Source organism: Gallus gallus, chromosome 1, assembly GCF_016699485.2.
Source record: "Gallus gallus isolate bGalGal1 chromosome 1, bGalGal1.mat.broiler.GRCg7b, whole genome shotgun sequence".
NCBI classification, from domain to species: Eukaryota; Metazoa; Chordata; class Aves; order Galliformes; family Phasianidae; genus Gallus; species Gallus gallus.
This window is the reverse complement of record NC_052532.1, coordinates 168,169,515-168,182,763: the sequence shown is the minus strand read 5'-3', so window position 1 is coordinate 168,182,763 and position 13,249 is coordinate 168,169,515. Positions and strand designations below refer to the sequence as shown.

At 35.6% G+C, this 13,249-nt stretch overlaps 1 protein-coding gene across 17 annotated transcripts in view; it reads right to left on the bottom strand.

Moving 5' to 3' along the window:
- LRCH1 (leucine rich repeats and calponin homology domain containing 1) overlaps positions 1-13,249 on the bottom strand; it is a 124,048-nt gene that overhangs the window by 21,431 nt on the left and 89,368 nt on the right. For 9 of the 17 annotated variants that reach the window (XM_015276492.4, XM_040665942.2, XM_040665948.2 and 6 more), the window contains 3 exons: positions 9,205-9,309; positions 2,620-2,729; positions 811-948 (listed from right to left, as the gene is read on the bottom strand). In XM_015276492.4, coding sequence (XP_015131978.1) covers positions 811-948; positions 2,620-2,729; positions 9,205-9,309 — 353 coding nt within the window. The remainder of the gene's footprint in view (positions 1-810; positions 949-2,619; positions 2,730-9,204; positions 9,310-13,249) is intronic. The other 8 variants (XM_004938696.5, XM_025146806.3, XM_025146805.3 and 5 more) reach the window with 1 other exon arrangement.

The following is a 13,249-nucleotide window of genomic DNA, read 5'->3' as shown; positions in this document are numbered from 1 at the left end:
CTGGACAGCCATTAAACTGATTATACATTTCAATGTACATTAAGGGCAACAGATTTCAATGTCATATAGCTTTAAATTTTTTCATGCTTTATGTACTCACAAATATAAAGTAGCTATACACAATTTTCATGTCTGAAGAAGAAATTTTCTCTTACTGTGTAAAGTTTTTCCCTCTAGGGACTATCTTTCCAATACTTACAGAAATATCATGTTAGTAAAAAAAGAAAACAAAAAAGAAACACCACCCAAGTCATTATTTTACTTGTTCAATACGAAATATGAAGGAAGGGTAACTACTCAATATCCATTTAAATCAGTAATTCATAATAACATCAGGGATTTTAAAGGACTAATTTCCAAGGCTCAAGTCATTTGAAAGCGGTTTCTAGCAAGAGAATATCATCAATATCAAGCTGAAAAAAAATAAAAATGATTTTAAAATATTTACTATTACAGATGATAATTCAAGTCAGCAGCAAAACTTCAAGATTGTACACCAGGAACTCAGTTTTGTGTATTTTCGCAATGTCATACCTTCATCACCAAAGACTTAGCAGAAGTAATTCAAACCAAGTGACAGTAAAAGAAACCTGATGAGACCAGCTCAGAAAATGTTTTTTCTTAATATCTGTCTTCTTGGAAACTCTCATTTTGTGTTACAATTTATGTAACTAAATATCATTTCACATTAAATGAGTAAGTTCTGTGGGGGATTATTGGTTTGTTGTTTTTTTTTTGTTTGTTTGTTTTGTTTTTTAAACAACCCTCCCTTCCAGAATCAAAGAAAAACGCAAGAAACATTCAACTTACTACTGCTGGTGAAGGTACATGAATACTTCCTACTGACCGAGGTCGAATGTGATTTACTAAATGGCAGAGAACTACACCATCCATGAGAGCAGACCCCAAGTCCTCAGGCAAACATATTTTTAGTCTTGTCTCAATGTTCTGCAAATAAAGAACATGTACACACTTCAACACAGAAATGAATAAAGAAAAAGTACATATCTTCTCCTAATCTCCCATGCTGCTAGATAAGTATACAGTTTTGGTTTACTGGTAATTCTATTTGTTATGTAACTAATTATTTAACAACTACAATGCAACTCCCTCTAGCCTATGTTGGTTGCTGAAGTATGTAAACTCCTTTAAAGGAAGTCTACATTTCAAATGCTGCTGTCATAATTTGCATTTATTTTTATATACATGCATATAAAACCACACATATACACAAAGAATTAGTAACGTGATCGCACCATACATGGGTGCTTTCTTCCACCAGGACTTCCACTTAACCATCACAAATTTTATCAGCAGTACTTTGAATCAGAATTACTCTGTGAGCAGAGAGTAAAAGGTAACTGTTCCCCAGTAGTCTGAAAACTACTTAGGAAGAGTTAGAGAGATAAAATGATATATAATACAAGACAAAACATTCAGATATAACACATATCCAAGAATTCTCTTTCATGTATAACTGAAGTCCCATTTAAAAGAATCTGATATTGCAAAATAAAGTAATTTGCAGCAGATTCAGAAAACATTTCAAAGTCTTTATGTGCAACTTTCTGCATATTTCCCATGTACCAAAAATGGTTTCCAAATCCAAGGTCAAAACAAAACCTATAACCGCACATGACGCATTCCTCTGGCACTTATGAGAGAACTGGTAAACCTGCTACAAACAGTTTTATACACATTAATAAATTAAAAATTTCTTCTCTTAAAACACCGATTTGCATGTTGGGAGACTGTTTCATTCAGTTTAGGGTGCATTTTTATGACGAGCACAGCCCATCAACAACGCTTCTATTACCAGTTTCTAGTTACTGCAGATTTGGAGTAATGCTGTTACATTAAGTCCACTGTAAAACGGAACTTTTGAAAGGACTAAAAGATGCAATAAAGCTAGATGTAGACTTGACTGAAGCCATGCCTGAAAGTTTTCTAATAGTGAAAAGGTCTTCTTTGCCGTCACTGAAAAAATACACGTTTTTGTTGAATGGAATTTGTGTTTTTTGATTAGAATTAATTAATTAGAGACTTTGTTAGCACACCAATTCTCCTCTGTTTTTCGTCATCATTGAAATGGCACTCTTTTTCAAAATCAGCTGTACTACAGCAGGAGACTTGTTCCATTAAAACTATTGACTGTGCCTCCTTCAAGTGACAAAAATCAACCCTATTTCAAGCATTCTTTATCTGATTCAAGAAATGCCTGCATGTGTCCAACTTTCATTATGCCTTTTACTTGCCAGATTGAAGACTTCTCCAGTTGTTAGGAAATGCTTTATAGATGTCACTCTCTCTCAAGTGATCACTTCATCTTTTCTGAGGAACTCAGATAAACTGCTAATTCTACAAGCACATGGAATGCTCTTTAACTGCACCGTCACTCAGGCACCACACGTGATAATTTCCCATTTACAAAAACCTTTTCTTAAGTACAAATATTGAACTGGAATAAAGCACTTCAAGAATGGCCTCACCCACATTATTTACAGAAGTAATATTGTCTCATCTGTTTTTTGTTTGTTTTTTAATATTATCCTAATTATGCAACTTCCTAAAGAAAACAAAATACATTAGATCAGCACAGTTCTACCAACACTCACATACCTCACGCAGCTGTTCAACAAGCTCTCTTTCTTCTCTCATCTGTTCCATTTTCCTCCGAATTGTAAACTGTGGGTCTATTGATTCCAAATTTCTTTGTGGTCTTAAGAACACTGTGATTTTTAAGACGACAGATTTTAGTTTAAAAACCAACACTCTGACTTATTTGTTTCTAAATGAAGCAAAAGCCTTCAGCACCACCTCTGACAATAATTTTCTCTGCCACGAGGCGGACAGCTCCGAACAGCACCAAATATTATCAATGGAGTTTCTAATTTTTTAACCAAATCCTAATACTGATAGACAGTTTCTGACAGACGATTAAGCATTAGCATTGTACCTTAGACATTCCGATTGAACTTGGCAGGGAGCACTTCTTTTAAGCAGAACTCTCCTACAATATGGTGAGCCATGTAACAAACAGTGACAAGCATCCACCTAGATTGGACACAACTGCTTACTGGATAAGGATACAATTAAATAATCTGCCAAACAAAATAATGTGGTTGATTTCTAGAAAGTTAACTTTACAGTTATTCAGTAAGTCTGCCTACATTAAGAAGTCCTATTGCGAACATAACACTTCCCAGTACTCCTCCCATCAATCCTACATCTGCGGACTGTATGACTTTAACAATTTAACTTATAGTTCCCTGGAATAATTACATAAAATTTCTGGATGTATACGCCTGCATACATTGTCTTTTGATGAAGGACTTTTTGAATGGGTCTGAAGAACAAGATGTATGCTCAATTACAGTTTCACAAAATTCATCTGTCACTGCTCAGACAATTAATGTGCCAGCCTGATTATTACAGCAAATGACAGCACTTGAGAGAGAAGGATTCTGTGTTATTAATTTCCTGCCTCTCTTCTGAATGCAACATGACATCCTAGGTACCAATTAACAGAGCACAAAGCCTAAAAACCTTTTTTCACCTGTTTTACACACAGTTACCGTTCAATCTTAATTTTATTAATTTAAGACAGCTAAAGATTCAGATTTCTGTCCCGCTGAGCCATTATTACAGAAGGGCTACCCACTAAATATAACAGCCTGGTTAGAGAAATTTGTCACAGACTTCGAAGTGGCCTTGGTTTTTGTGAGCTGGCTAAATTTCCTTCAAACAATAGGTATCAGTACAGACTCTTGCATCAAATTCAGTAATAAGCTTCGCCACCACTCTAAGTTAGTTAACTCACCGAGGACTAAACACATTACAAGCAGTTTTTCCACAATACATTTTCATGGAATACTATCCCAAGCTCAAAATAATAAGCCCCTTTGCTCTAGCTATGGCTGTTAAGATTGCACTGGAAAAAACTGATTGCCAGAAGCTAAACAGAACATAGCCTTCCCCCGGGTTAGTCTCTTCCTCCTCTATTATGTAGTCAACAGGAGGATGGAAGGGAAGAAAGCCACATCTGGGATGACTGCAGCTGGCTGAAATTGCAGAAGAAAAGAGAGGATAATCACCGAGTCAATCAGTAACATGATAGAACAGTCTTTTATTTCCCTAAGGGGCAAATCAGCAAATTTTACTCCTATAGTTAAAAAAATAATTAAAAAAAAATTACTCAAACTTTAAGGTAGGTGCTCATAAGCGTAACCACAGTAATTCCATGGAAAACTATGGCGTCTCAATTTTTATTCAGGCTGCAATTCAACTGAATGGCTTGAGTTTTCAAAATCAGTCCCTAAAACATGTAACAAAAGAAACTGAGATCTTGGTAGAGGGAAATTTCATCTACATTCTGACAAAGAAAAATGTTAACAAAGCCCCAAAATCAGGGGACAACATATGAAACTGCATTCTCTAGCACCTAGAACTCCTGATATACAAAACAAAATTTATGTGTAAGAAATATTTTGAAATCCCAGACAAGTTCACTGACCTGACTCAACTAATTTTAGACAGGTGGAATAAGTAAAAAAATAATAATCTAAGCTACTTCTCTAGACAAAGGGAAACAGACACCATCTAAGGTAGCTCAGCAAACAGGAAGCAATTATTACTTGCTTAGTAAAGATGGAGCTCCTGACATACTCATAGGTTACTCACTAAAGGCATCAAGACACAATAAGTTACTATACTTGATTTTTTCCTACTACTTGACTCACAGAGTCATTATTTACTTATCTTTTCAGGCAACTGAAATTTGTTACTCTGCTGTTAAATCAGTGAATTTAGGAAATGCCATATTAAAGGCCATTTGCTAAACAAAATTGCTTTTAATCAGAACACTCATACATTACAGAGTTACTAAGCTTTATCCTTAATCCCACTAGCATAGTGGAAGAGTTTCCAGGGAGAAGATGCAGGACAAAACTACAGATAATGCCTTGCAGTGTGCTACACAGCTTCACCAGTGTCACCCCAAATAGCATCTGTGTGTTGGCACATGAACATGGTAACTAAAATGATTTATTGTGCTGACCTCTCAGAAATTGTGTGAATAACATAACCATGCCTTGAGATGCAGCACTTTCACAACTGTAGTGGCATTTAATCTGTGCCTTTCTTTAAGGGCAAACTGCAACCTTGGAGTAGACTTCTGTTTACAAAGCACTCTGTGTCAGCAGATACGTGCTTCCTAACATTTTTTACAGAGCTACATGTACAGCTATGACTTCTGTATATATACATATCTAAACATACTGAGGCTGTTAAAAACAACTGCTGTAGCAACTGTTATCATGAAGCATAATAGTCTATATACGTGACTTAACTAATATGTTTCAAAAGCATTACCTACTAATTTAGATAACTTTAAACACCAGTAATTAGCACATACATGAAAGCATGCATGGTGAAAATTAAACCATTAGAAATAACTAAAATTATTTAATGAAGCATATGATTTTTTTTTTTTCAGTCCTAAAGTAACTCCCAGTTTCTCAATGTACACGAACTCTTAAACAGGGAGTTCTATTATGCTCCAGAATAGCACTGAAATGAAATTTGTTTTTTTCTGGATTAGAAAATCTGTAACAATTTATAGAAGACTTCTAAAATAAATAAATAAAAAAAACTCTTGCCACATTTATAAAAAAGCAGTAATTTTAAGTAAAGACTTCCATGTTAGAAATAGTCCACAGAACAACTCTAAAAATTCCTTTCTCCCACATATTAAATACTTAAATGCTCAAAGAGTAATACCATATTTAAAAGGTATTTGAATATCACTGTAGCTTTAGTAGCAGCAGCAATGTCAGATTCTCTATTAAAGCATCGTTTAATATTTATGTTCAATCCTGAAGGTAAAATGGAGTTTTAATATGGTCTTCATTTAGTTTGGCTCTAGCTGTCCTTTGTTCAGGCCTTTGCTAAGTCAGTATGAATGTTCCAAACATAGTTCAGATTTCAGACTTACAAACACCTGTTAATGAAATGCAAATATCAAACTTAGTTATTCAATATTATTCATGAATGCACTAAGAGGAAAACTGAAGGCTAATTTCCTGGCTATGGGAAACTGCGATTAGAAGAAGTTTATGAATGAAATAAAATAAGATTAACTAGTTTATTATACACACACACACACACACACCCTTGAAAGTATTAGTTATAAAAGTTTCAGCTATTTACTGGATTTTCAGAAAAAATATTCTAATATAGGAAGTTTTGGCATTCTGAAGTATTGCTTGCTTCTCTGCATTACACGTTTTCCAGCAAGGGGAGCCCATACATCACAGCATGCCTGAGGGTCTATTTCTTCCTCTTTTAGATAGTAAAACAGAATTTTTTGCTTTCTGAATCCATAGTTAAGAAGTTAGGAAGTCACGTATTATGTAGTTTCAACAAGCTTAATGGTTAATAATAAGCACAAGGTACGTATTTTGTATATTACAGTACAGGAGAAATTTCCTTGTGAAAATTTTCATTTTTGTACTTCTTTGCAATGCATTTTGGTGTATTACTTAAAGCTCATCAAGGATTGAGTATTCTAAGTACTTAGCTGACAACACTATCCATCAGAAAAGCAACTAAACGATTTAACTTGCCTCTACTATGTATATGTATATGACAGGATGGGTTAGACTACTGACAGGAAAAGCTGCAGTAAAGCTGAAAGGTTATAGTCAGATACATCTTTGCTTGTTTTATTCAGTCCAAATTTTTTAAGTAACAGTGAAGTTATTATACTGTTATTTGCTAGATTAAAAACTCCCCAGTGTTATGGATATTGGTCTTATGAGACCTGTCTGTTGCACGCCTTATAGTCTGACAGAAATTCTGGACTCCTCCTCCTCCATTACAGATCAGTTGCCAGAAGTCACATCACAGAAGAAATTACCTTGAGTAAAGTATTAAGATGCTACTGTGATGGCATTTCTATATCAAAGGCTACATCTAGTATTACATTACATATTATATGTTAAGTACGTCTAGTATTAGAAATGGCAGCCCTGCCTGCAGCAGGGGGTTGTAGCTTGATGATCCTTGAGGTCCCTTTCAACCCAAGCCATTCTAGGATTCTATGATCTATACTAGCAAGCTGCACAGCAATGGTGCATGGATCTGAGTACTGGCCTGTGAATATCCATGCCATTAAGTTATTGCTTCCTGGCACAGTTTTGGTCTGTGCAAACCCACCTCTCTTCTACACGATGTCTTGGTACAGTTGGGAATATCCTTTGCACAGGCAAAGCTACCAAAAGGTAAACTGAATGAAGCCATCCATTTTTGGAATGCGAAAGTGTTTGTTTTGGTATGGATTTGAACCGTGCTGTGCCAATTAACCTCAGTGTCGTAGAATGATTTCTGGTTCACTTTACTTCCTAGCAGAACAAGATATGCCCAAGATAACAAACAGCCTTTGAAAAACTCTAAATAGAAAGGCAACAGTCCTGATTTAAAAACAGTATGAAAGATTGTAAAAGCAGTTTTCTGTTGTAACTGCCAAAGGTAATAAACACTAATATCTGCATTTGTCTCCAGATTTGGATAACACAAGAGATGTACCTCCCCTGAACATATATGCACTAGGTAGTCTATACTGCTCACGTCATCTAAAGAGTAAAACAATAACAAACCTAGATTAACACAGACGGTACTATTTACTGAACTCTTAAAAATATCACCAAGATTAAGACTGAAGCATAAACTGGTAGAAACTGGGAAAGTACAACTGGAATTTATAGCAGTTTATGTCAACATACAGAAGTCAAAAGTGAGTGTAAAAGCTCAGATTACACTGGAATTTATTATACCACCATACTCTGCAAATGTAAAATGACTACACAACCAGCCAGTCATGAAGAGAAACCCTTCATGTTACTGAGTCCTTAGCCACTGCCAGCCTTCCATGACAGAGAATTCTTTACCATATATATATACATACACACACAATCTTGAAGAGGTGTAATACATTTATTTTCCATAATAAACCTAAACACGACCAAGAAAAATGATTTTAAAATACGGAGATTGTTATCTTGTTAATTAAAGCTTACTTCAGAAACAGCTTTCCAGCACAATTTTCCATCTGTGTGCCCTTAATTTGCTTGTAACAAAAGCTCCACTAATGTAATTCCTTATCTGTTAACCAGTTTTTAGCACTGTATCATTTATAGTACTTTCAAAGCATCATAACTGGTGAAAGCATATTATGGATACAAATTTCTTATTGCAAAAACTAAGTATGTAAACAACATAATGACATTTAGCAGGTTTCAGAATAGGATTTTATTTCCAATCTCAGACTTCTGCATGTGATATCAAAACTGAAGGTAGCAGTAGTAATTACAAAACAAAGAGTTTGAGTAGTTAGAAGTACTGGGTTAGCACAGTGCAAATATAGTTTATTTCCTGAAAAACAAAGCATTCTGGAAAAAAGAAATCTAGGATTTACTTATTAAACAGAAAAGTAACTCAAGAAAGTTATTTCTGAATTAAAAGCCATTCATAAGGAGGGAATAATACAGCTTAGAAGGTGTAATATGCCTGAAGAGACAATATTACAAAGAAGAGTCAAGAGATCTCTTTTCTAAATTGGGGGAAAAAATGCTTATTGCTAAAAATCATTTACTACAGCAGTAACCTTATTTATCTTTAGTAACAAACAGCTGGAGATTCCATCCTGACAAGGTTTCTGTTGGATGGATGTCAGTGGTCTCTTGCTTATCTGAGTCTTTCAGCTTTGTTTCTTCTTGAATTCCTTCTCTAATTAAGTTAGTTATACACCTGCATCAACAACTGCAGATGGGAGCTAGATATTAAGTCAGATTTTATTTAAAAAGGCATAAATGCAGAAAAGACAGCAGTAAAATTAATTGCTGCTTGAGTGCAACTTTTATAAACTCTTGAAAATAGAAGTAGTAAAAATATACCTGTATTGGAAATAGCTCTGGGAATGGGTAACAGGTAAAGTTGTTTTGCCAGACTTGAAAACAGTGACACTCCACTCATTTCCTTTTGATACTGCATATTTTACAGAAAGTTAACATTCATCCCCTGAAGTATTTGGAGTTATAAACATTTGCTTAAGAGTACTAGCTTTCATTCTTAGCCACATGGGACATTTGCCATATACTGAGTCTTCTGAAAACATAAAATTGAGTAAACGATGCATGGAACACCTACCATTGTCACTGTCTCCTTCAGATGGTATACTGTAGCTAAAGCTGTCCCATGTTTGTGCCTGTGTAAGTGTGTTGAAGGAGACAGGAGGAAGACTGAGGGATGGGTCTGTTGGAGGGGAGTGATAGCCAGTCCAACCATGGTGGTGTAAGGACCGGGGTGGGGGAAGAGGGCGGGCAGCAGCATTTCATATATGGCATTAGGGTTGTATGGCAATGAAGATGCAATTCAAAGGTGATTAATACAAAATGCATAATTTTTGAAGAAAAGAATGAAAGAAAGGTGGTGCAGAATAAAAAGAACGAAAGGTTATATGTTAGTACTTGCAAATCAGACATTATATGTGCACTTAAAGCTGTTAAGCTTAACAAGATCATTGTAACCATAGCATTTCACAGAAATTGTTTACAATCATGTTTTAAGAAAAAGTACCCATAGATTTTACATTATGGTCTGACAAAAACCTCAAGCCTGTGAATCAAATGGTAAATGCATCACTGTGAAGTTCCAACGTTCGAAATAAATAGTTTGGCAAAGAAGAATTTAGTTATTTTTGCAACTGTTAAAAGAACACTACACCCCTGAAGATAATGTATACGTACATATGAAAATATTGTTACACTAACTTCCCATCTAATTTCAATAGGTAGCAACTACATTGAATTCTCATTTAATCCCCTGAATTCTTGTCCTGGTGAAATATGTCCTGTAAGAATGTGCAGTAGAGATGTATTCCTTTTGCTTTAAGCATTAATAGTTTATGCAGCACTACTTCTATTTCTTGCTAATTCCCACAACGTTAAGTCCAAACTTACAACAGGCCCTAGGAAAGTTGTGGTTCTTAGCAATGTTGGCAGACTTTCCAAGGACAAGAGTAGAGATGTGTAATGCCTCCAAAGGAGGATCCAGAGTTTGTACCACAAACCTTGGCAAATCTGCTCCGTAGACAGCACTATAACAAGCACAAAATCACTGATAATTCAACTGGGCTCACTACAGCACACAAGACTTCCTATGTCCAGAGAGGCTGCAACAACATAGCCTTTCTGCCTTCTGTCTTCCTACTAGCCAGGACAACACCTCCTGTTTTTCCCTCAAATCTTCCAGTGGACCTTTTCATTCTTTCCCTACCATACCTTACTTTACACTTGTCTCCTGACGTGGTTGTGGAAAGGCTTTCCTCAAATCTCCACTCTGTAGCGTTTCAGAAATGGACACTGACATCCTTAAAATAGCTCGTCCCTGTTTATCTTCAGCACATCGTACATCCTTTCAAAGCTTTCCACCAGGTTGCAACCTTACATCACATAATTTAACTCTCACCTTCCTTACCCTTCACAAAGATGTCACTCAAAGAGTTTTTCCTGTATCTGATCCAAGTTCTCTATCATTTCTGCCACTAAAATGAGTTCTTTCCTCACTTCTTGCTTTTCTACGTATGTACTTCCATGTTTCATCTACTTAACTGCACACGCAAGTAACATCCATTCTCCTCAAACTAAACTGAAGATTACATACCACCTCTGCTCTGAATGCTAAACTGCAAGCCTGAATCAACTGAAGACCACTACGTAGATGAAAAACTGCAAAAATTAGTAACAGAAGGAAGTCCAAGGTAAAGCCCAGTTCTCAATTTACATCATTACAAATTAGTAATAGGGAACTTAATTGCATACTTTCCCCTTCTCTCAAAGTTCTGGAATCTGTTAACAAGGTGATAACTCAGACAATGCCGTGTAAAACTTCACCTTAGACTTTCCTCCACATTTACCTGTTCAAGAGTTCTCTCTCTTCAGATATGCACTTTTGAAAAGGTTCTTTATTGCTCCTGACTACAGAGACAGTGGGTCAGCCAAAACTGAATAAACACACCACCATTCAAACTCCAAGCTGAATTCAACATGAGGTAACAGAACACTGATTTATGGAAAATAATAAGCAGTCATTAATTATACTGGCAACTAGGATTCACATGCTTTTCCAAAGTACACAGATAACGCAGCAAGATGTTTATATCCCATTTTAATGATTACAGCAAGAACTCTGAGAAACTCAGTTTCTACAATTGGTATCACTTGATATTTTAATTAATTCATGAATCAAGTGCACAAGATTTAAGTTCTACAATTAACTATTTTATTTAGTCATTATTTAACTATGTTAAGTAAGTCATTATTTAACTATGACTTCATTTCATAGCACATCCCAAGAACAAAACTGTGGTTCTAACTGAACTTGCAATTATTTATTCCTTTCAAGAATGATTTTTAAGGTTTTCAACTGAATGTGAATTTGAGAAGTCCATTCACTATAAAATATTTATAAGGATAAAATAATCTGATTTTTTTTTTCTTTTTTTTTTAGATCTTATTACTTTCTGTGCAAACAACCGATCCTTAAAAAGAATCTGTCAAGAAGTCAAACACTATCACTTTTCAAAACATTTTCTTTGGATACCAAGTCAGCCATCAGATACAAATTTCCCAATATTCTGCCTAGCTTTAAAGTGAAAGATCCTCAGTCCTGAAAACATACCAGAATGTACTAATATAGCACATACTAACACAGAAGCTTAAGCCACAGTGGTTTATCTTCTGGAAGCACATCACTTGGTGTGTGTGATACTATTTTTTTTGAAGCATCACCAGAAATCTAAAACGTTTTAATTTCAGATTTGGAAGAGACATAAGTCAACTCATTATGAAACAGTGAGGGGAACAAAATCAAATAGAAAGCAGTATTCATTAAAAATAGATGAAAAAAACTGAAAATAAGCTCTCCAATTTCAGAAAGGGATGTTTGCATACATTTTCATGGAAGAATTGTTTCCAATGAGCTCTACTAAATTTCCCCCTAAGGTAATCAAGAATTTGAATGAAAAAACTGTGAAAAATAAACTATACACTAAGCTGAAAAACTTTTCTGGATCACAGAACTGCTGGACCTCTGGACCAGTTAGCTCAGCTTTGGGGCATTAAAGCAGTATATAATTAAGAAGCACAAATTAAGACAGTGAGAGAATGGTTCAAACTCACACAAGACTTGTACAAAAAGCTGTAAAAGAAAGACAGTGAAGGAACTAGTTGTGGCAAACAGGCAGGATAAATGTGCAGGATTCACAAATACGTCAGTATCTTGAGCTACAAACTACTTTTATCTGTATCTTTTTCTTACGTGCTGGCAAAATAAATTTCAATACTGCTTCTACTGCAATTACAGAGCAGCAAGATGGGAGGAAACAATATGCAGTATCCCTACCCCATTGCAAGGTTTTATTTTGCCACACTGTGTTACATAGCTAATATACTGCTGTTTTATCTGATGTTGGACTTCAAGTTTGACTATTATCAAATTCAACTGCCTTACCACACTATAAATCTAAGGCAACATCACTGAAACTGCACGCAATGAGGTAAAAGACTGCAGAAATGTCTCTCAGATGGTGATTCTGTAGTGTACGATAATGGAAAGTAAATTTACATGAATGGGTTTTCTATATCCCACAGCTGTGACAAAACAACATTATAGTATTGTCACAGTGATTCAAATATATAAATTTGTATTGGTACAAAGCAGCAAAACAGCAGATTATAATCAACTGACATTAGCGTTTAATGAGGTTACACTGTTTCAATGTAGATGGGGGAACTGGAGGAGTTGTGCAGGTCTGGGTCTCCCAACACTAGCCTTGTAGGAATGCTGCAGGAGACTGCAATCCCTGCAATCCAGTCCTTCTGGAAACTCTCTAAGAAAGATTAACTATGCTATTTTTGGAAAGTGTATTTTTCCCTTTATGTATTACAGTCATTAGATATGGAATGTCTTGAGACAACTGATACGCCAAGACTAGGAAATGTGCGTTAAACTAACTTGAATACAAAGTCACAGTCTTGCATTCTTCTTCTACAATACTGCTTCCAGTTCCTGGCAGCAGATTTCAATGGCAGTTCAACAGAGCACAGGCTACCTCCTACGGAAGTCTGTATTCTGACATTGCCTTTGCATGTCTCTCTCCTAGCAGTTGCCACTGGGCTGAACAGTATTACTT